Source organism: Pan troglodytes, chromosome 7, assembly GCF_028858775.2.
Source record: "Pan troglodytes isolate AG18354 chromosome 7, NHGRI_mPanTro3-v2.0_pri, whole genome shotgun sequence".
Classification (NCBI taxonomy): Eukaryota; Metazoa; Chordata; class Mammalia; order Primates; family Hominidae; genus Pan; species Pan troglodytes.
The window spans coordinates 85,482,323-85,507,500 of NC_072405.2; the positions used below are offsets into that span (position 1 = coordinate 85,482,323).

The 25,178-nt window shown below is 37.7% G+C and overlaps 1 protein-coding gene across 5 annotated transcripts in view; it reads left to right on the plus strand.

Moving 5' to 3' along the window:
- Window positions 1-25,178, plus strand: part of ZFHX4 (zinc finger homeobox 4) — a 185,889-nt gene that overhangs the window by 156,421 nt on the left and 4,290 nt on the right. For 4 of the 5 annotated variants that reach the window (XM_016959589.4, XM_016959587.4, XM_016959588.4 and 1 more), the window contains exons 6-10: window positions 4,831-4,947; window positions 11,173-11,306; window positions 11,694-11,894; window positions 12,437-12,554; window positions 13,078-18,492. In XM_016959589.4, coding sequence (XP_016815078.3) covers window positions 4,831-4,947; window positions 11,173-11,306; window positions 11,694-11,894; window positions 12,437-12,554; window positions 13,078-18,492 — 5,985 coding nt within the window. The remainder of the gene's footprint in view (window positions 1-4,830; window positions 4,948-11,172; window positions 11,307-11,693; window positions 11,895-12,436; window positions 12,555-13,077; window positions 18,493-25,178) is intronic. The other variant, XM_016959590.4, reaches the window with a different exon arrangement.

Genomic DNA, 25,178 nt, shown 5'->3' on the forward strand with positions numbered 1-25,178 from the left:
AGGTGGGGGGAAAAAAGCATTTATCCAGAAACACTAATCCTAGTTCAGGGTTCAGAGAAGACTTTTTAGAGAAGAAAACAATAGTACTCAATAGTACTAGTAATAATGCAGCTATGATTTTTAATATTTATTTTTACTAAGCTTGTGCTCACCAATTTGTGTATGTTATTCCATAACAAACCTATGAGATAATTATTATTAACTCCATTTTCATAGATGTTGAAACTGATATTTCCCAAGATGATTTGAAGGAAAAGTGGAATTTACACAGTGAAGAAAAGTTGTTCTAAATAAGATAAGGAAATGTAATGGTACATATAGGAAGGGAGAAAGCACTACAAACAGTTGGGTTTCTTGAACGGTGGTTACAAAATGTGAGCTGGACCAGGAACATCGGGCATTACCTGGAAACTCAACAGAGAGGCAAATTCTCAGGTTCAGCTCTAGACCTACCACATTATAACCTTTCAAGATGGGGTCCAGTAACAGGTCTATTGGGTGAATGTGACACTCTAAAGTGTAAGAAGACTGTTCCCAAGCACTAAGTGTTATGTAGGAAGTGAACAAAGATGAAACTGGAGTGACAGACAAGGACCAGGTATCTTGGACATAATCTCGCTATGTACAGAAGGTTGAGTTATTTCTTTGTAAGTGATAGGAGTCACTGGAAGATTTTAAGTGGGGAAGTCAGATTTAAGTAGATCATTAGGAGGACAGATTTGAGTGGGGCATGATTGGGCAAGGAGATCATGGAGGAGTCTAGGAAAGAATGCTCATAAGCCAGGTGTCTTGTACAGAGATACTCAATATGTTAATATAAAACTAAAGATGTCTAAGTTACTGTGTTTCCTCTTTATATGATCACTTCATGGGTTGAAAAAGTATGAAATGCTTTCGTAGCAGACTTAGAGGAGAGGGATCCCAAACCCAATTGTGTGTTAAGACAATGGGAAATAAGGGCCGGGCACGGTGGCTCATGCCTATAATCCCAGCATTTTGAAAGGCTGAGTTGGCAGATCACTTGAGGCCAGGAGTTTGAAACCAGCCTGGCCAACATGAGGAGACCTCGTCTCTACTAAAAATATAAAAATTAGCTGGATATGGTGGTGCATGCCTGTGGTCCCAGCCACTTGGGAGGCTGAGGTGGGAGGATTGCTTGAACCCAGGAGACAGAAGTTGCATGAGCCGAGAGTGCCACTGCATTCCAGCCTGAGCAACAGAGTGGGACTCTGTCTGAAAGAGAGAGAGAGAGAGAGAGAAGGACAATGGGAAATAAGTACAATTGGGTGGTACTTAGATCAAAGGGATACCACTGATGTACATTTGCTTAGAAATTGTATAATGTTGTAGGATAAACTAATATCAGTTTTCCAATTGTTTCTTATTGTTCAAATGAAAATACTCTAAGCTAGTCATTCAAAAACACTTATTTTAAATATAGCCAATGTGTATATGTAGAGTAACTTATAAGATCATTTTAGACATGTCAAAAATGCTGGGGGAAGTTTGTTGTAACATTTCTATAAGACTACAGTATTTTGCCTTCTTTCTATTATTTTGAAACATGTAAAAATGAATATGTATTATCATTTGTCTGAAAATTGGGATGTTCAAATGGACCTTGATATACATGGTAAGCTTAAGTATAAACATATCATAAAGATTAATATAGTAATATTGTATTTTCTGTATTTCATGAGGCAAAAGAATAAAATGCATGTGGCATATACATATGCTGTATACATGTATACTTCTACTGAATACAACAGTATCATGAAATGATTTAATACTTTCACTATTATTGCATGTAATATATTAGTGAAGAGGCTTATTGATGAAAATGAAAACCACTTTGGCATCTTTATTTTGGAATTTTATGTAGTATATTTTCCTCAGTTCTACAGTATCTATTTAATACATTTAGTTTTATATATATATTTCCCTTACATTTCATAGTATTTTACAACTGAGGATACGTGGTGCTTGAAAGTTAGAACGTAGCCACTCCTTCCCTTAACCCGAGTTCTAACCTACAGGGTTTCCAGAGAAAGTGGTTTCTCCACATTCATACTCTTGACTCTAAAGTCTATTTATACAATGAATGTCAAATTTATTTCTAAAACCCTCTTTGAGAATAAAAGTGCCCTTTTATTCTGACTTATATGAAACTTTATGGTGTGTATAAGTTACCTTTTGATTATTTTTTGCATGATTAAAAATTTGCAAATTCTTATGGCTCCAAAGAGCCTACCTGTAATAAACAGCTTTCCCCTTCTAAACCACAAAACAGATCTGAATTGCTTGAGCATTAGAGCTAATTGCCTGCCTACTTCAAAGGAAGAACCTGAAAAGAGAGAGGGGAAAAAAGTCACAGAAGCAGAGGCATTGCAGGCAAATCCACCTCTAAAGGTTATGAGTTGTGGCTTGGAGGAGCCGGGCAAAGTTATGGCCTCAGAACTGCTGTTTGCGATTAAGTTGATGGGGAGCGTCTATCCCACAATCTTTCCCTGCTGCTGACACAGAGTCTTTGTTCACATTCAGATTTCTCAAACTGTTGCCAGGGTCAGGCTGAGGTCAGACACCACAGTGATGTATAGAAGAACATGTCTGGGAATTTCTCTCACACTTAAAACACATACCAGAAAATGAAGAAGAGGACCCTGCAAAATCTCTCTGATGAGACCCAGATTATATACTGTAGCTTTTCTTTTAGTGCCTTCATAATTTTCTTTTTCTTCTCCTGACACACAATGTTTTATTAATGTGAGTTGCGATAGCCCTTACAATTTTATGTACCCCCAAGATAAGGACACTCAGGAGCACTCTGACACTTTATTTTCCAGCCCTGGGGGAAAGGCCCAGTAAATCTACTCCAAGAATTCCTGCATCCCTTCCCCAGGATGAGTTGAAAAGTAATTGCCACAGCTGTCATAGGTCGTGAACTAGAGATCATGTCACGTGTGTGGACTTGGGAGGGACACAGCCCAATCCAGTTGATCTCAGCCCTCCAGCCTCCCAAATCCAGCTCAGCCACCAGCCACTTTACCTACCAGCGTGGCCTGGTGCTGGGAGGAGGGAGCCTGTGTTTGATCAGTAATTATCACTGACGGGTGAAAGCAGGCTAGCGCCAGAAGAGGTGTTGTTTCTTTCTCTTCTTGAAGTTAAATTTCTGAGTGTATTTGCCTGAAAGGGAAGCTTCCCTCAAACCCTCAGATGATTGACCCCCTAAACAAGGGCCATCCCTCTGCTTTTGTGCAGAGGCAAAGGGCAAAAATGGAATAAATGGATTTGTATGGTGCCTTTGAGGACTCACAGTTGAAACAAACTCTTATTTTGAATGTATTAAATGTCCTTGTTTTCCCTTTAGCTTTTTAGAGTTTCCTATTGAGCCCAGAACTGTCCCCTTCTGTTGTTATCCTGCTCACACAGTTGTAGAGCATGGCTGGCAAGTGAGGCACTAAATAGATTTTTTTTTTTTTTTTTTTTTTGGTGCTCAGCTGCTACATATGACAGTGGATATTTCATTCTGCTGTCAGAACGTTATTAATAAAACATGGGGTGTGGAGAGGGCCACGATTTCCCCTTTCAATCACTATAGCATTTGCAATGAAAATTTTATTCAGTGTGTAATTTTCAGTTAATGCTTGACACTTAAAATGTCCATAGCAGCGTTTTGTATGGTTATTGAAGGGTTAATTGTATCATGTTCTCTGCATAAAAGCTCTGCTTATCAAAAGCAAATAGAAGAGTGTATGCAAATGTGTGTCGGTGACCTTTTGCCTTTCCAGGGTTAATTTATATGGTCATTAAAGATTTTATGAAATTGAGCAGCCTGGTGCTTCAAATCCCATTTTACCTTCTTCTCCTAATTTATGTAATTCCTACCTGAACAGGGGAATATGATTTTTATTTTTTGTGCTGCAATGAAAACAGCATGCCATGCTGTGGGGAGTTGCGAGCCTGGTTATCTGGCATTACTCAGATTGCTAAAAATTCATTAAAATGTGACATCAGCACAGTGAGAGACAAATGATCGCAGGATGAAAGAGAACAGTGGGCCTTTCACGGATTAGTGCTACACAGCCCCAGCATAGAGGCTAACTGCATAAACAGATTAATCCACCAGCAGTGGCATAGCTAAGATTTACAGAATAATTAAATAGGGTTGAGTTACTATGAGGATTTCCATGTAATCTAGCTGGTGTGAACCCGTGAATGAGGTGTGGGGTGATGTGGTTGTCATAGAAGTATACCTTGTTATATCCTATGCCCAGTATAGCTCCCCCTACAGAAGAAAAAAAAAATCCCCAATGTAACTGAAGTTTTGAGATCTTACTCTAAGAAAATGCCAAAGAATTCCTTTGGGGTCTGGGGTCTGAAAGCAGGAGTAACACCTGTCTTATATAACCGTTGTTATATTATTTAAGATTTTTTTCTAAGAATCTGTTTTCTTTTTCCTGACATCTATCCCAGTCCATGGAACAGTAGGTTTATGTTGTTACAAGGTTCTACTATTCGAATCACAGAATTGCCTTATACCGAATTTTTAAATATGTTTCAGCTTAAACTGTACTAAAAAGAATTTATTTTAATTTAGTATAGACCCATCCTCTCAATGGATACAAAAGAAGATCCTTTAGATACAAAATTTGCGTTGGTACAGTCAGCATGATCAGCATAGACTTTTGCATAAATTTGTGTTCTCATTTGAGTATGAATATCTGCAGATGATTCATAAATAACAAAGTTTTCAAGTGGCCACCTAGTTTATTTCAGTGTGAATTTTTGGGCGGTTTTCAGTTCTACTGATTGGTCTGCCTTTCTTAACAGAAGAACAAAGTGAGGAGGCAGAAGGAGCTATTAAGCCTACAGCAGTGGCCGAGGACGATGAAAAAGACACAAGTGAGAGAGACAATAGTGAAGGCAAAAACTCTAATAAAGACTCTGGTAAGATGCAAGAATCTTTCACCTTGGCATTTCCCTATACCCATTCCCTGCCATCAACTCTTCCTTCACCATCCCCCCACCCCACAAAACTTATTAAAAGCTTTTATTCATTTTAAACTGTCTGAACATTCCCACTACTATTCATTGCATGTGCATTTTGCATGTGATTTCTATCAGTAGCCTCCCATTGACCTATTTTTAATCATAACCATCTGACAGAATAGATGTGGATAAGTTGAAGAATATTACAGGACGACCAGTGAGATTATTTTTTAATCAAATCAGTTTGTGTGCTTGTAATTTTTTAAGCGCCTTTCATTAATCTTAGCTATACTTGTGATTCCTCTGATGGCATATTAATTTTTCATAAGCATAGGATTAGATATCACTTGAATTTTGTCATTCAGTCACATGTATTCGCCCGCCAAACCACGTAACCCTAAAAATAAATGCAGTTTTCCTTGCTTTTTTACAACTTACACTCAGGAATTTGCCCTTTTTTAGGGCATCTATTTGAGGTATTTCAAACAAAATCCAGTGAAAAAGTTTACAGATGATTCAGCCTAAGAAAGAGGAAATATCATTGAAAAGGGATTAGGTGCTGGGTAATTTTGATCTTCTAGAATAGACAAATCCCAGTAATGAAAGCTACTGTCTTTGAAAACAAACCTTCGTGTCATGACATTTACTTGTGCACAAACAAACCCTAGGCCAGCATCTGGTGTGGATACCTAAGGCTTTTTCTGTGTTTGATTTGGCAAATATATGACTTCATCCATGCTTTGTATGTATGAGATGGAAATCTATGGTTGCAATGAATATTACATTGGCTACTTTTGCTGCACGCTATACCTCGTTTTATTATGTTGGACTTATTGAAGCAGAAGAAGTGCTGAAACGGGTTCAAGCCTATTAGTTTCAGGTAGTCATCTATCTTTTCCTTGAATTCCAGTGACAGCCACATATAAAGGAGCTTGTATTCACTATGAAGACATTGGGTTGTGCAAAAAATATCATTTTTACATGCAAGTTTATTTAAACCGGAATCATCCCACGTTTGTACTTCAGTCTTTGCATATCTAAGTTTTTCATTCCCTTTAAAAATTATCTGAAGGGCCTCTCTGCACCCCTCCCCACACTGTTCAGTACTAAATTTCTTTCAGGAGGCCAGTGAGAAAAGCGTCACTGAGATTTGCTCCTAGGATATACTGTCTAACATGTGATTCTAATTTGACTTAAACAAAGAAGATCTAAGGTTGGTATTAAGCCGCAAGCAATGTAAAAAGAAGCCATAGCTGTATATTAGTAAGCTGGCTCCTGAAGTTACTGAGGAGGAATTAGAAGTACCTAGTGATAAGTTAATATGAAAGACAGTACCATCTAAACTTTATTTGGAAAAGATTGGAAATAGCAAAGTGGTTTGTTCACTTTCTATGATGGACCTTATCAAATTAGCTGCTTGCCTGGTTCAGAGAGGGCAAGGTTCTGTCTGTATTCAGTGGCATCTTTCACATAGTAGTACCAAAACAGATTGTGGAATATATCCTTCCCATTCTTCAGAAGAATGTATAACAGAGATATCTGATTTGTGTTAATTCAGTGCCCATGTAATCCTGAGGTATATGACATTATGCCAGGTCTCAAATGTCTAATATCTAGTACCTTCTAAAGGATGGATTCTGGGAATCTCTAGAAAAATGGATCTAATTTTACCATTGAGGAAAGAATCTGGCTTGGAACATAGCACAGATGCCAAGGCTCTATCTTTACCAGTGCCACTTACTGCTCCGCAAAAGTAGTGGACTCAGTCACTCCCTAATGGGCTGATGAATTACTATTCTTCCTTGGGCACCTAATTGTACCATCCAGACAAGACTTGAGCATTTGAGAGGATATAGACAATAGTATAATGGTAGTTATTTAAAACAAATTGTATCCCCATATAAATGCCTTCCTGGGTTTTTCTATAGGGATAAAAAATAAGCTCTAGGCAAGGACCAACTAAAAGCAGTTGCTGAAATGCAAATATTTATCTTTAAAACCTTCTAGCCTTCAAGACAGCTCTTGTGATTGACAACTAACATGAACATGTAACAAAGTTTTATGCCTTCTGAATTGAATGTTTTTAGGTTTAAAATATTATTACATGGATTTTCTCTTGTATGTATTTCTAATGATTAAATAACCACTTATATTTATTGTTTTTCTCTATATGTGTCATAAATGTAAAAAAAATACTAGCAAGCTTACAAATTCATCACTATCTTCATATGTTAGATGGGAAGTAGTTTGACCCAACTTTAACATAGAATTTTTTAGACAAGAAGGAATTAACATATGTTAGGAAGGCTATGTTTGTGTAAGCTGTTGTGCTATGTTGCTGACATTAATCTGCAGGAGTAGAGCTTTCAAAATGAGACATGGCAATATGCAAGTTATATTTGTTGAATATTCATTCATAATAGAAAAGCCTTCTAATGCTTCATTTATATTGTCATTTAAATTTAGTGCCACTTTAGATTAATTATAATCCAAATTATAGCCCTGTGCAGTACAAGAATTAATACAGAGTTTATCCAGATTAATACATTTGCATTGAAAATGTAATATGTCTCTGCCTTGGCTAAGGGGACCACTTTTTAATAAGGGAGTAAACATGAGGAAAGATGGAAATTAACCTTCATTATTGCAATTAAAATTATCCTTTCATTCTAGTCTCATTAGAAAGAATACTGTACTGGTAATTATAATTTATAATTATTTGGAGTTGAATAACATCTTCTGTTATATCCAACTTTTATAGTATTCAAACTTTATTAAATACATTGACTCATTGATAATAACTCAGTACTTTGTTTTATTTTTTTTAAGACTTGCTTTGAGTACATGTGCATTATTGGATTTTTCTTACTTGTTATGAGTATAAACCGTTTACGGCCTTCTGTATTTTAGGGATTGAAAATTGTTAAGAAGGCGGCATCTGCATTGAAATGAATTATGTCATTTTTTATATTAGCAATCTCATGCAAGTTAAATAATCCCATAACTGACAGATAATCATTTTTTTCATCTATTTGGCAGTGCTTATTTGTAATTAGACTTCATTTTTTAGTTAAAATGAATGAAAATGACATTTTTTTTGAGGATATTGTGTTGTCCTCAATAACACAAAATAAATTAGGATCCTATTTTAAAATTTTCTGATCTAGGGTAATCAACAGGGTTTACTTCAAATAAAGTTGCAGGCATAAACTATAAGCAATCATAAAACTTAAAACCTTCCTCAAATTAATTGACCCTTATTTAACAGGCATTTCCAGGATAACACAACTTAGAAAAAAGACCCCAGAGTTGATTTTCTGTAATTTACCAGGGATGCCATAATATGAAACCTAAGATAGTATCCCTTTGAGTAAGAAAGGCATACACGCATAGAATGTAACATCCTTCATCTTTACAAATAATCCTGATGACTTGCCTCATCCTCCAGAGTCTGTTTTGTCATGTTAACACATCTCAATATTCTCTACTTCCTCTTACTATCAGTGCCATGCATTTTTGACGTACCTAGCTAATGTTAGATGTTCTAGCTTTTATTTATAACTTCTTTGTAATTTCAAACAAAATGGTCTTTAGGAGGCTCCTGGCTTATATTAAGATTATGGTTTAAGTTAATTAGCCAGAAAAATTTTGAGGGTGACGCATAACTGTATTGAATACTATAGCCAACAGTTGTTGCAACGGCCATGTGATAGTGACCCTAAAACTTAACTTTTACTTTTTTGATACAGCATAGAACATCACTAAATTCAAAAGCAATGATATTTTTGATGAATATTAATAAGCATAAAAATAAAATAAATATATTCTTAATATACATGGTATTAATTATACATTATGCACACCAGTGTGTAGGCTTAGTAAAATGTTGCAGATCTTGAAATCAATACACTTTTGGATCCCTGACAGTCTCAATATGAGAATAAAATACACATTATATATGCTTATGGAAATGAGTCCATAGCTATACATTTAATAGATTTATAAGTCTCTGAAAGATTTATTCTATTACTGATGATCCAAAGGGCCTGCAAGCAACTAAGTCATGGAAATTCTCTTTTAACTTGTGTGTGACAGTCTTTGATGGCACAGGGACCCAGATCGACTTATTGGTCATGTCCAATTCCACCATGTACGCAAAAGAATGATAAGGGGATATGACAGAGTATTAGTCTCCTAAGGAAACATATTCTTACTTATTAGCGGGGGAACTTTTAAAGAAACATCTCACAGGAGAAGGCAATTGATAGACATTGGTTGATTTAAATGGCAATGATTTTATACAACTTGGTTTGACACTTTAAGCAGTAAGTTTTATTTGAAAATATAAAATATCATAGTTTTCTTAAATGTTTGTTTTTTAACACTTCTAAAACAATATTCCAAAATATATTCAGCTTTGAGAAAGAAACATATATTTTTTGATTCCGGACTTAATTATGACAAGGTAATAGGAATTATGACTTTCCTATTTTGACATATCTTTCGATATCAAATACTTGGGCATTTTTTAATCAGTGTAATGAAACTTTCCAGTCTTTCTTGGATTTAAGTTCATTCAAATTCAAATATCATAAATTATTTTTTCAAATATCTAGAAATAACCTAAATTTCTCCAACACATATATATATACATGAAGACAAATGTACCAACTCAAATAAATTCTAGCGCTTGTAAATCTAGAAATCAGTAGTATCAGTATAATCTGATGAAAACTTTGCATTAATTCTGTATCTACCATGAACCCCAAGAGAATAAAATTATTGTCATGATGTAATTTAAATTCTATTTTAATTTTGATCTGCATGGAATCACTCTTGCTTTTATATTTCTTTCTGAGTTTGAAATGTCTGAAATTACTTATAAGGTGTAGAACATGCATCTCTATCCACAGTTGAAATAGAATGTATTTTTTTGTTTATTTTTACTTTGTTTCCATAACATCCTTGACCTTATTTCTAAATTAAAACTGGGTTATTTTGCAATAAGGTGCAATTTGTTCATTTATATGAACCGTATGTGGATTGAAAAAAAATCAAGATAAATCTTCATGCACAGCATACAATCAGATTACACCTGGACTATATATTTACGTGGGGTCTGATAGCAATCAATGGTTTAGCTTCATTGCATTTCAAGATGTATTTGCACCCAGTTGTCCAGTGATAGTGTCCTCACCCTGGAAATAATTTAGTTGCAAATTGACTGGAAGATGGTGAAAATTGAAAGTTAAAATTAGAAATACTCATAATAAACAGCAGAAAAAAGGTCAGATGATGCCATGCTATGATGAGATTGGAATGGCTGGTAAATGAGGTTTTGTGTTTGTCGTGAGATGTATGTGACATGCCTACCCAATGTCGCTGTAATATCTAGCCTTGCAGAGGAGATTATCGGGCAAATTGATGCTGGAAAGAATTTTCTGTTAGATTGGGAAATTAGAATTGCACTCTTTTCTTTGATGTGTATGAGGCTCCTACACATTACACTGCTGGTCTAGGCAAAATCTGAAATCATTTTTAACACCAAATATTTGGATTAACCTCATAAAACCATTGTCTTCTTGAGATTTGTACTAAATGTTATATGTACAGCCAACTGCTGAAATATCTACAGCAAAGAGTAAATCACTAATAGCAGCAGCAGATATATATGATTAATTTTACAATCCTTTCCGTTTTTAAATCCATTCATGACATAAAATTATTATTATTTGAGTTTCTGAATTATAACCAGTCAGCCCTTCTCAGAATGTTGAAATATTTTAAGTGTCAAAGAATTTTAGAAAAGAGATAGGTAATTAAATGTTAGTAGAAATAATGATTTTTTAAGTTAGTATTTGTGAAAGGGAGTAGATTTGCTTTAATGTGGTAAAGGCATTCTGAGACACCAGAGAGCATGTGTTATTGATGAATCTTTCCAGGCCACCTAGGGTTATCTAAACATGAAACAGTACATTTTAAAATATATTTATAAAGTCCACTTAGTCAGTGGACAAAAAGAAGTGTTCTTATTGCCTTTTGAGATTAGCATTATTTAAAACTGCTTGTCGGTTCTTTTTGTGATTCAGTGTGTTTAGAGTCGCAACTGTTTGAAAAACATAATTTTTCTCATTTCGAAATTGTGTTTTTAAATTGAATTGTTCTATTCTTTTTGGGAATCAGGGATAATCACACCAGAGAAGGAACTAAAAGTTAGTGTGGCAGGGGGTACCCAGCCACTCCTGCTGGCAAAAGAAGAGGATGTTGCAACAAAAAGGTCAAAACCTGCAGAGGACAATAAATTCTGTCATGAACAGGTAAATACTTTTTTTCCCCTTTGCTGTGTAAATCTTTATTTTTTATTGCTCCTGATAGTTTTAAAGCCCCAAATGATTCCATGCTGTTGAAATGTATGTAGACATTGCAATTGGCAATGTAATTAACTCTTGGTATTACCTCTGATGTTCTAAAGTCATCAGAATACATTAACTATGTTGAAATAGCTAGAAGAGAAGATTTGGAATGGTCTCAGTACAAGAAATGATGAATGTCTGAGGTGATGGATATCCCATTTACCCTGATTTGATTATTACACATTGTAAGCATGTACCAAAATATCACATGTACCCCCAAAATACAACTACTATGTATCAAATAAGAAATGCATTAACTAATAGTGGCCATGTTTATTCAATATTTTCCAGTTCTATCAATGTCCTTATTGTAACTACAATAGTAGGGACCAAAGTCGTATCCAGATGCACGTCCTATCACAGCACTCGGTGCAGCCGGTCATCTGCTGTCCTCTCTGTCAGGACGTCCTCAGCAACAAAATGCATCTCCAACTGCATCTGACGCATTTGCACAGTGTGTCTCCAGACTGTGTGGAGAAGCTGCTTATGACAGTAAGGATACCAAATATTGATGCATGTGTGACATAATCTGTGTCAGGAATATCAATATAAAATCTATAATTATTGGTTTATAGAAATGTATTTCTTCAGAGCTAATTAAAGCTCTGTTATTGCTCGTGTTATAGTAGTCACACTCAAGGCCCATTTGTGACCTCTTTTGCTTGGAAAAAAATACGGTACAAGGCATAGCTTAGTAAAGAACATTATTTTGCAGTCTTCTTTTTATATCTATAATGTTCATCAAATAACCCCAGTGGGCACCTTGCATTTCAAACTTGCTTCATTATCATTATAAAAAAATAAACCTACAGAAACCTTTAAGCCATAATAATAGTAATAATAATAATACAACATTGCCAAAGCATTGATCTAAAGTGGGAAGGTGTGGCATTGATCTGTAACATCTGCAAAACATCCCTGCTTTGGCTAAGAAAAAACAAATGTAAGTGGGATATGCTACCAGCAAAAGAGAGATGTGATGGAATTTGTGATTTCTGGGGTACATTTAACATAAACCCCTTTGGTTTCCAAAGGTGCCTGTCCCTGATGTGATGATGCCAAACAGTATGCTACTGCCAGCAGCTGCCTCTGAGAAATCAGAGCGGGACACACCTGCAGCCATGACAGCTGAGGGGTCTGGGAAATATTCAGGTATGCCATCTTATCATCAAGACTTGTGGACAATACGCTTAGGGGCTTTGCATTTGTGGTGGTGCCCAAAGATTATTACTATCAAAAGATTTTCTTAAAGCATAGGGGAAAAATGTATGCCATTTCAAAGAGCCATATTTTCCAAGGCATATTTTGTGTCTGGTTATCTGTAAGTGACCTCAGGGGACCCAAGTGTCAGAAACCCAGGAAAATTCTGTGTGATCTAATTCATGAACACCAAGGGATGGCCCTTAATATCACACTAATTGCAGCAAGCTCTAATGACCTTTGACTTGCTTTCTTCCCTTTTCTGTAATTTCTTGAGGCCAGGGGTGATTTCTTGTTTGCCTTTATATCCCCAGTACCCAGTCCAGTGCTTGCCACATAGTAGTTGCTCAGTAAACATTTCTTCAAACAATTAATTAAGCAGAAGCCTTTAGAGGCTACTATTTTTAATATTAATTAATATTTAAGGAGTAGGTTTTCTTATTGTAAGAGAGATATTTGTGCTTTTTCCTAATAGGTGAAAGTCCAATGGATGACAAAAGCATGGCAGGTCTCGAGGATTCAAAGGCTAATGTGGAAGTAAAGAATGAGGAGCAGAAACCAACTAAAGAACCCTTGGAAGTCTCAGAATGGAATAAAAATAGCAGTAAGGATGTGAAAATCCCCGACACACTGCAAGATCAATTAAATGAACACCAAAAAAGGCAACCGCTCTCTGTTTCTGACCGTCATGTCTACAAGTATCGCTGTAACCATTGTAGCTTGGCTTTCAAAACTATGCAGAAGCTTCAGATACATTCCCAGTATCATGCAATTCGGGCTGCGACAATGTGTAACCTCTGCCAGCGCAGTTTCCGTACATTCCAGGCTTTAAAAAAACACTTGGAAGCAGGCCACCCCGAACTGAGTGAAGCTGAACTTCAACAGCTATATGCCTCCTTGCCCGTGAATGGAGAACTGTGGGCAGAGAGTGAAACTATGGCCCAGGATGACCATGGCCTAGAGCAGGAAATGGAGAGAGAGTATGAGGTGGACCACGAAGGGAAAGCAAGTCCTGTAGGAAGTGATAGTAGCTCTATTCCAGATGACATGGGCTCTGAACCAAAGCGGACCTTACCTTTTAGAAAAGGGCCCAATTTTACGATGGAAAAATTCCTTGATCCATCTCGTCCATATAAATGTACAGTGTGTAAAGAGTCATTCACCCAAAAGAACATTCTCTTGGTCCACTATAATTCAGTTTCTCACTTGCATAAGCTGAAAAAAGTTTTGCAGGAAGCCTCCAGTCCTGTCCCACAAGAAACCAACAGCAACACAGATAACAAACCCTACAAGTGCAGCATCTGCAATGTTGCATACAGCCAAAGCTCAACACTGGAAATCCACATGAGGTCTGTGCTCCACCAGACAAAGGCTAGGGCTGCAAAGCTGGAGCCCAGTGGTCATGTGGCTGGTGGGCACAGCATTGCAGCAAATGTCAACAGCCCTGGCCAGGGGATGTTAGATTCCATGAGTTTAGCAGCTGTAAACAGCAAAGATACCCATTTAGATGCCAAAGAATTAAATAAAAAGCAAACTCCTGATTTAATCTCTGCTCAACCTACACATCACCCACCACAGTCACCAGCACAAATTCAGATGCAACTACAGCACGAATTACAACAGCAAGCCGCATTCTTTCAGCCCCAGTTTCTAAACCCAGCCTTTTTGCCTCATTTTCCTATGACCCCAGAAGCACTGCTGCAGTTTCAGCAGCCTCAGTTTCTCTTTCCATTTTATATACCTGGGACGGAGTTCAGCTTGGGGCCAGATTTGGGCTTGCCAGGCTCTGCCACATTTGGGATGCCTGGCATGACAGGAATGGCTGGCTCCTTGCTTGAAGACCTAAAGCAGCAGATTCAAACCCAACATCACGTTGGTCAAACTCAACTCCAGATACTACAGCAACAAGCACAACAATACCAAGCCACACAGCCCCAGCTGCAGCCTCAAAAACAACAGCAGCAGCCACCACCTCCACAGCAGCAGCAGCAACAGCAGGCAAGCAAATTATTGAAACAAGAGCAAAGTAACATAGTGAGTGCAGACTGCCAAATCATGAAGGACGTGCCGTCTTATAAGGAGGCAGAAGATATTTCTGAAAAGCCAGAAAAACCAAAGCAGGAATTTATAAGTGAAGGTGAAGGACTCAAAGAAGGCAAAGACACAAAGAAGCAAAAATCCTTGGAACCATCCATCCCACCACCCCGAATAGCTTCAGGGGCCAGAGGAAATGCTGCCAAAGCGTTATTGGAAAACTTTGGTTTTGAACTGGTCATTCAGTATAACGAAAACAGGCAGAAGGTACAGAAGAAGAGCAAAAGTGGTGAAGGCGAAAACACTGACAAACTAGAATGTGGAACATGTGGTAAATTGTTTTCCAATGTTCTTATTTTAAAGAGTCACCAAGAACATGTACATGGGCAATTTTTTCCATATGGAGCGCTAGAAAAATTTGCTCGTCAATACAGGGAGGCCTATGACAAGCTTTATCCAATTTCTCCATCTTCTCCAGAAACGCCGCCCCCGCCACCTCCTCCTCCTCCCTTGCCTCCGGCTCCTCCACAGCCTTCTTCTATGGGTCCTGTAAAGATCCCCAACACGGTTTCTACTCCTCTGCAAGCTCCGCCACCCACTCCTCCCCCACCACCACCACCTCCTCCTCCTCCTCCTCCTCCTCCCCCACCTCCTCCACCTTCTGCTCCTCCACAGGTCCAACTGCCGGTTTCTCTGGACCTGCCTCTCTTTCCTTCCATTATGATGCAACCTGTGCAACACCCTGCGCTTCCTCCCCAGCTTGCCCTGCAGCTGCCACAGATGGACGCACTCTCTGCAGACCTCACCCAACTTTGCCAGCAGCAGCTCGGATTAGATCCCAACTTCTTAAGACATTCTCAGTTCAAACGCCCACGGACAAGAATTACAGATGATCAGCTAAAAATCCTGCGGGCTTATTTTGACATTAATAATTCTCCAAGTGAAGAACAGATCCAGGAAATGGCAGAGAAATCTGGCCTCTCCCAAAAAGTTATCAAACACTGGTTTCGAAATACGCTTTTTAAGGAACGACAGAGAAATAAAGATTCACCATACAACTTCAGTAACCCTCCTATAACGGTTTTAGAAGATATCAGAATTGATCCACAGCCCACCTCTTTAGAACATTACAAATCTGATGCATCATTCAGTAAAAGGTCTTCTAGAACGAGATTTACTGACTACCAGCTTAGGGTTCTGCAAGACTTTTTTGACACAAACGCTTACCCAAAAGATGATGAAATAGAACAACTCTCCACTGTTCTCAATCTGCCTACCCGGGTTATTGTTGTATGGTTCCAGAATGCTCGTCAGAAAGCACGAAAGAGTTATGAGAATCAAGCAGAAACAAAAGATAATGAAAAAAGAGAACTCACTAATGAACGGTACATTCGAACAAGCAACATGCAGTACCAGTGTAAAAAGTGCAATGTGGTTTTCCCCAGGATCTTTGACTTGATTACGCATCAGAAAAAGCAGTGTTACAAGGATGAAGATGATGATGCCCAAGATGAAAGCCAAACAGAAGATTCCATGGATGCCACTGATCAAGTGGTATACAAGCATTGCACAGTGTCTGGCCAAACGGATGCAGCCAAAAACGCTGCTGCCCCTGCAGCAAGTTCTGGCTCTGGGACCAGCACCCCCCTGATTCCATCACCCAAACCAGAACCTGAGAAGACTTCTCCAAAACCTGAATATCCCGCAGAAAAGCCAAAGCAGAGTGACCCCTCTCCCCCTTCTCAAGGCACCAAACCAGCCCTGCCATTAGCATCGACTTCCTCGGACCCACCACAGGCATCCACAGCCCAGCCACAGCCACAGCCACAGCCACCAAAACAACCCCAACTTATCGGAAGACCTCCCTCGGCCTCTCAAACACCGGTCCCTTCCAGTCCACTGCAAATTTCCATGACGTCTCTCCAGAACAGTCTACCTCCACAGTTACTACAATACCAATGTGATCAGTGTACAGTTGCCTTCCCAACTCTGGAACTCTGGCAGGAACACCAGCACATGCACTTCCTTGCTGCTCAAAACCAATTCCTTCACTCTCCGTTCTTGGAAAGGCCCATGGACATGCCCTACATGATATTTGACCCCAACAATCCGCTGATGACTGGACAACTGCTGGGCAGTTCCCTCACTCAAATGCCCCCTCAGGCCAGTTCCTCCCACACCACAGCCCCCACAACGGTTGCTGCTTCCCTAAAAAGGAAACTAGACGATAAAGAAGATAATAATTGCAGTGAAAAAGAAGGAGGGAATAGCGGTGAAGACCAACACCGAGATAAACGCTTGAGAACCACGATCACCCCGGAACAGCTGGAAATACTCTATGAAAAATACTTGCTGGATTCCAATCCTACCAGAAAAATGCTTGATCATATTGCCCGCGAAGTCGGGCTGAAAAAAAGGGTCGTGCAAGTCTGGTTCCAGAATACACGAGCGCGGGAGAGGAAAGGCCAGTTCCGGGCGGTGGGTCCAGCACAGTCTCATAAACGGTGTCCGTTTTGCCGAGCCCTGTTTAAAGCAAAGTCGGCCTTAGAAAGCCACATTCGCTCTCGGCACTGGAATGAAGGAAAGCAGGCAGGTTACAGCTTGCCACCAAGCCCTTTAATATCCACCGAAGATGGGGGAGAAAGCCCACAGAAATACATCTATTTTGATTACCCATCTTTGCCATTAACTAAAATTGATCTATCAAGTGAGAATGAATTGGCTTCTACAGTGTCAACACCTGTTAGTAAAACAGCAGAGCTGTCGCCGAAGAATCTTTTAAGCCCTTCTTCTTTTAAAGCAGAGTGTTCTGAGGATGTAGAGAATTTAAATGCCCCTCCTGCTGAGGCTGGGTATGATCAAAATAAAACCGATTTTGATGAGACTTCATCGATTAATACGGCAATCAGTGACGCCACCACCGGAGACGAGGGAAACACTGAAATGGAAAGCACCACAGGAAGTTCCGGAGATGTGAAACCGGCTTTGTCTCCCAAAGAGCCAAAAACTCTGGATACTCTGCCAAAACCCGCAACCACACCTACCACGGAGGTCTGCGATGACAAATTTCTCTTTTCTCTCACAAGCCCATCCATCCATTTCAATGACAAAGATGGCGACCACGACCAAAGCTTTTACATCACAGATGACCCGGATGACAACGCCGACCGCAGCGAAACGTCCAGCATAGCGGACCCGAGCTCCCCAAATCCATTCGGATCCAGCAATCCCTTTAAATCCAAAAGTAATGATCGGCCGGGTCACAAGCGTTTTCGAACGCAAATGAGCAATCTTCAACTCAAGGTTCTCAAGGCTTGCTTTAGTGACTACCGAACTCCAACCATGCAAGAATGTGAAATGTTAGGGAATGAGATTGGTCTGCCCAAACGCGTAGTCCAGGTGTGGTTCCAAAATGCAAGGGCAAAGGAAAAGAAATTTAAAATTAACATAGGGAAGCCTTTCATGATCAATCAAGGCGGAACGGAAGGCACCAAACCAGAGTGTACCCTCTGCGGGGTGAAGTACTCTGCCCGCTTGTCCATCAGAGATCACATTTTCTCCAAACAGCACATTTCAAAAGTGAGGGAGACCGTTGGCAGTCAGCTCGATCGGGAGAAAGATTACTTGGCTCCGACCACGGTTCGGCAGCTGATGGCACAGCAAGAACTTGATCGTATAAAGAAAGCTTCAGACGTGCTGGGCTTGACGGTACAGCAGCCAGGCATGATGGACAGCAGTTCTCTCCACGGCATCAGCCTGCCAGCAGCCTACCCCGGACTCCCCGGCCTTCCTCCAGTCCTTCTCCCCGGAATGAACGGTCCATCCTCCTTGCCGGGATTTCCACAAAATTCAAACAGTAAGTCATTTAAAGGAGACTCAGTCTAGTTAATTAAGTAGCATCAGGTAGACAGTCACATGTAACCAAGAACGGGGTGCCTTTGGATTTCTTTTAATTTCAGCTAGTGAAATCAATACATTATTTAAAGTATATATTATATTGGCTATAGCTAATTACCAGGAAGTAGGTCAACCTGAAACACACACAGAAAAATAAAGACTAGGTAGATCACAGCAGATTCTCAGATATATATTATTTGTATCATTACAGCTCTATGTCATAGAAATATTTTATTTTTATACTAATTTCAATCTTGATTTCAGATGGCATTCCAGCACTCACATGTGGCTTAGTATTTGGTACACATATTAAGAAAAATGAAACATTAAATAATACATTTATTGGTATCTTAATTTATGTTCTTTCCAAGGGATGGGGTGGTGGTGTTTTTGTTTGTCCCCCCAGCCGCCACCCTGTGACACCCAGAGTTCAAAAGTTGAGTCCTTCAGCCACAGGTATTCACCCACATGATTCCTAGCAGATTAATAGGACTTATGTTTGAAGTTCAACAACTAAAAATATGACTTCTGTGATAGTACAGAATTTAGCATTACTATACAATTTTGAGTTTTGTAACATCCATTGCTACTTGTTATTTAAATAAATTCAGCAACCTTAGAAATACATTAATATTACTTCATGCCTTTCTTCCCTCACCCCTAGCCCCAGCTAAAGTTTCTACTTAAGGCATAACAAATTTGTAAAGCTGTTTGAGGCAACCTCAGATGCTGAATCTAATTGTGTGTTCATCAAAAGATATGCAGTTTGCACAGTTTAGATTTTGTGAATAAGTATAGGTATTCAATTATATTATGTTAAAGAAATGGAATATAATGTGCTAGCCAATCATGTAGCCAAAAATATAATGAAAGTTATATATCACCCAAAATAGGAAAACATGGTTCTTTTATAATTTAAGTAAGTTTTGTTTTCTAAATTATCGATGATTTTTTTCTTTTTAAAAGGAAAATTTAACATGTTAAAGGGACATCTAGAATTCACTAATTTTATATATATATATCTCTACATTTACAAAAAATAAGGAAAGCTTTTTTCATTTTTACAAGTTGAATTTTTACATAAATTTCAAACTTTTCAATTCCATGATTTTCTTACAAAAAACAAAATTGCCACTGTGATCTTAAGTTATTCCTATTTTAACTTTTAGTTTGGGAGGTGTGAAAACAATGACATCCTATGGCCCCTCAGCCACCGCTAGCTTATCTGGTTTTCTGTTCTGAGTCAGCTGGTTTTTGAGAGAAGCAGAATGGAACTATACATATAAAGAATGTCACCAAGAAAATGTCTGCCATGTCCCTTCCTTGAACTGTCATACCAACTTCCCTCACCCCAAAGGTACTTTGGGCTTCATTATCTAGACAATTTTGGAGCCTTAAATGTTAGAGCTATAATTAAGTGTTTTGGTTGTACATTTTATTTAAGTAAAATACAGGTGTTTGAAGAATAATGCAATGACAGATTTTTTTTTTTTTTTTTTTGCATATGGTATGAGTCTTGTTATTTTCTGGTCCCATTTTATATACCACTGATTATTGACTCAGAAAAATATCTTATATGGAAAGATTTCTATGATCAGTTATGTAAAATAGAAGAGTTTTGATATCTTTACATGGGCTGAAAACAGTTGAAATATCTGTACCTTTAATCTACAAGTCTACTTTGATTGATGATGACTGTGTTGTCATCCCAATAAGTGGTGGTCAAAGCACCTTGTTTTTTCTCCACTGAGTCTGAAGGCCTTTGTTAGGACAGTTGTCCTTCTGCCAACTGCCCTTTGGTCAGTCATTCTGATATGGGCACCCAGAGGGCCTAGGTGAAAGAAAGTGAGAAAGGAGGAAAAGAGATGTTTATGAAATATTTAAATAGACTAACATTTTCCTCATTCTATTCACCATAAATTATATCCTCTCCCAAAAATACAGGCCCTATTCGCAATAGCATTAGTGAGAAGATGTTGGAGGCAGTCACACCACGGCTAGGAGTATCTTTAAACACACGAGGTACCCAGGAACTCACATCTGTTATATCTGCTGCTTTATTAAATCGTGGACTGTAACAGACTGGGGAGTGTTATAAAGAGAAAAGCTCCATGAACATTGCTACCTACTGAAATTTTCAATTTCTCTCAACTTAGTCCTTTGTGAGAGATTTTAAACATTAACACAGCAGAATTACCAGTGGGGCCCCACCTGAGCGCCTGAGTTCCTGCACTTTCAGTTCATGTCTTTATTAGGTTAATTTACTTATGGTGGGTAGTGCTGACTATTTCAACCAGCTCAGTAGAGCTGTGGTTCTCTATCTTCCCATGATCATTTTCTACTATATTATCTGTCACCAAACAATTATCTTCTTTGCTTAATGGGAGAGATAAACATACCAGTTAAGGCAAAATCAAAAGAACATTATAAGTAAAATATTTCTGCGTTTCTTACAAGCCCTGGGCTCTTGCTACAATTTGTTATCAATATGAACATCTTTGAGAATATGACAAGTTCCCCTTGGCTCCTTTTTAATAAGATTTAGTTATGGAAAAGCCTTCATTTTAAGGATGTCCCATCCCTTTGAAAGTAGGTTCCAAGATTTTGATTAGAAGGAAATCACTAAAAATCGCTTCAGTGAATGTAAGATGAACATAAGAGTTTATTCAAAGGCTACGCCCCAAAATTAGCTTAATTGCAGTGTAAAAATGTTCGGTTTTAGTATTTATCAACTTCTGAATTTCCTGGTTTAAACATACACTTTATTTTATTTTGGGAGGTAGAATTGTTTTTCTGGTTGGATATCGGTTTTAATGCTCACAAAACTTTCTTATCTTCCAAGAAATCTGCAAATTTTTTATTCCTTCAAAATTACTAAGAAGGCCCTTTCAAGGGTAATATTCATCATGTATGCCTGCTTCCTAAACAGTGGCCAGCCCTGTGTTCAGTAGCACTACCTACTATTGCTTTGCTCACTTTTTAATAAGATGAATTATTTTTTTCTTTAATTTTTGTTCACATCCTAGTTTTTGTATCATGATCATATGTAAAAAAGGGAAAATGGCCATAGAATATCAATGTATGTTTATATACCTGGAAAAATTAGAAAACTTTAAATTTATATTTTATCCTTTAGAGTGTTAGCTGGCTTTGGGATTACACTCAAAGTGAATAAAAAAATTATTTGCTTTTCTATTTTTAACTTATTTACTTTATCACTTTAAGCAGTGTCTGATTTTAAATGTTCCATTAGTGTTTGGAAATACTGCCTAAGCTGATTTCCTTAAATGGAACTTTAGAACATGCCTTTTGCATTTTTCTCATACTTCAATGTAATTTACTAGCACATTTGGGGTAAATCTAGATAAGAGTAAGTCCTTAATAATTTTAGCACAATTGTCTTTGGCCCCATGTACATAATTATTTTCATTTCCAACCTCAAATATAAACTTGAGGGACCTCAGTCAAAGAAACTTGGAGAAAATGAACTACATATGAGTGCGTTAAGAAGCAGGCATTTTCTTCTGAAAGTATTACTATCAGGACAAGGTAGCTATTTCAGAGAAAGAAAATCCAACAAAATGATGGTAGTATGAGATTATTTACAGAAACATTTTTAATTCTATGTGAAATTTCTGAGAACTGCAGTAGGAGTTGGGAAATGGGAAAGAATGTATATTTAACAGTATAACTAGATAAAAGATAAAATTTGACACTCATTTAATTGTAAATTACCACCACTTACTCTACATCTCTATTGCTGTTCAGCTTTTCTCCTCTATTTCTGGTTTTCTGGCTACTGATATTTTTACTGCAAATTTTTATAGGCTTATTTATTTTACTAGTAAGCCAAATGCACATAGCTTATTATTCTTAATCTACATCTCTTTTCCCAAAATTTTTAGATTAGCTCATTATTTAACTCAGCTTTTTGCCTCAAGATGTTGAATTTTTTTAAAAATTCCTGATAATCTTTGATTTAGGATTATTTGGGATCCCTATTGCAGTCTTCTAAAAATCTTTATTACTTCATTATGTAACCCTAGATAAAAACATGTAGACCCTTCATGATGGGAAAACCTAAGTCAACAACTATTGCTCCATCTTGCTTTCTAACCACAATTGCTATTTTTTCATGTCTCCGTTCCTTAAAATTTATCTTGTCTTAAATTTTCATGTCGAAGACAGGTAAGCCAGTAATTTCCTCAGATTTAGGGGGAAAATTAGGTGAAAGAGGGTAAAATTATTTATGAGGAAGTTGTACTGTTATGAGATCTAGAACTAAGGTTGGTTTTGTGAGTAGGCAAAGGAAGCTGGCTACCAATGTAATATTTTAGCAATGCAAGTAAAGCCTCCTCCACCTGAATCACTCAGGCCTGAAATTTTATAATTAGATACTAATTCCTTTAACTGTCGAATGGAAAATAGCATATACTGTGGTGAAATCAGAATATCATAGCAGGAAGAAACCTAAAAAATTATTGAATCTAGTATATATTGAACCTTTTTCATACTACTTTATTCATTTCTTCAGTTCTTTCTTGCCAATAAATTTTTATAAACAGGCAAGTGGAAAGGCAATCCCAGACATAGAATTGTAGGAATAAAGGCAAGGGAGTTATGCTTGTGGGCCCCCAAAGGCATATCTATTACTTCACAGTTTTCCCTAGGGCTAGGTCTAAGTCCCAGGAATCTAGACATCTATTACTAAAATTGGATTAAAGATCAGAGAGTTTATTCATTCATTCTTATCATATACCAGTAATGCTTGGGCCATTTTTATTTAAATTTATTTTTAATGTGTGAGCCATTCTTCAGTAAAATGTGTGTACTTGCTGTCAGTTTTTTTCTGGAAATAAAATATTATTTTCCAGGATTTTCTTTTCTTTTTGCATCTTAAATATTTGAATTATTTAACCCCTGAAATTGATTCAGTTAAACCAGAAGATAAATTGGAGTGACAGCTGTAAAATTTAGTCTCCTCTAGCTCATCTGCCATTGAGTCATAACACTCCTAGGACTCGGTTTCCTTATTTAAAAATGGAATGTTTAGCAGCAGTTCCCCATTGCCATTAAGGATGTTGGGAGATTGTTTTCTAACATCATGTAAACTCCTTAGAGTCTATCACTATTACAACTGTAGAAGTTATATCAAAGTAGGTCAGAGAAGAGTTGAGTGTAGCAAAGTTAAAAAGAGGAGCAGCCAATAATACCCTAAGTTAATTGAGGGTAATGTGATAAGGATAAGGGTCAAAGAAGGAGTGATGTTGACTTCACATTATCTTGAATGCTAAGCTTTCTCGGTTGGGTAAAGATCAATTAAGAAACTATGGAGGTTTTTTATTTTTATTTTTTATTTTTTTATTATTTCTTAGCTAAAGAAAAAGAAGCATGCAGTTTTTCTGTCTCTCCTTTTTTTTTTTAAACACTCACATGTTGCATTTAGCATGGAGGTAAGACTATGACCAATATTAACAAGATGGCTCTATGAAGTCTCATGATCATTCCCTCTAGAGCTATGCATTGATAATTAAACTTTATTCACCTTCTCCTGGTTAATTCTTCCTTCCGCCCACCAGACCTCCATCACAGTCCTTGTCATGATCATTTGGTAGTGAGCCTTCCCTTGTTCAAGAATGAATTACTGTCAGCCAGCCATTAGACTTCTGGTCTGTTCCTTTTGCAGTCAACTTTACTTGCCTCTAAAAACATCTTCAAAAAAGGCACAGGCTTTTACAAGTCCCTTTTCTATCCTGAGCTGTCCTTCAGTTTCCCAGCCAACTATCTAGCTCATAAAAATGGCTGTGTAATAGGTTATTATCAGCCACTGCATTATATTGGGTACTTGAAACAAAGCAAAGATCTTTTATATTCCTATAGGAGTTATGCTGTACCCACAGGTTTCTGCCTACTGATCATTTAGTTTCCCATCTCTAATGAGGTGAGAATCATGTTTGTGTACTACAAGCAAACCTGGAAGAAGCATGTTTTGGGGGTGGTAAAGTTGACTGTTAATATATGCAGTTCCTGTCAAGTACCCTGTTAGGCAAGTTGTCAGGATGGTAACAAACAACTTAACCTACACTCCTAAAAATGAAATCATGGCTAACCTTGTTCAGTCCTAGTAATGAATGGCTCTGACTTCGCTGCTGTTTGTTTTTTGGTGTCTTCAGTGGTCATTTACTATCGCTATTTAATTAGCTTATCACCTTCTTTGTTCAATGTAAGTGTATTTTTCTGCTGGAACACAGGCAGATGGATTTCATTTTATTTGATAGCTAATTACTTTTAGTGAACGTGGTAATTATCAAACTGCTCAAGTGAAGGACGGAGAGAGTCTGCCTTCCCAGAGGTATAGTAAAAATTGCTTAAAATAAATAACAGAATAGGGATCTTGCAAGGTGTATCAATTGGAAGGAACCACTATAGTTCACGATGATGTTTTTTGTTATTCATCTTTCATAACATGAGAGCCTGTTTTCTGAGTAAAATGTTGCTAAAATATGCAGCTTACATTCTTAGAGTTATTGGTGGGGGTTAAAACTAATATAAGAAATATTATAAACACAGGAAAGCCCCATGTTGAAGTTCTAGGTGGTGAACATGAATTTCCTATTGTGTGTAATACATCTTTTCTGATATAGC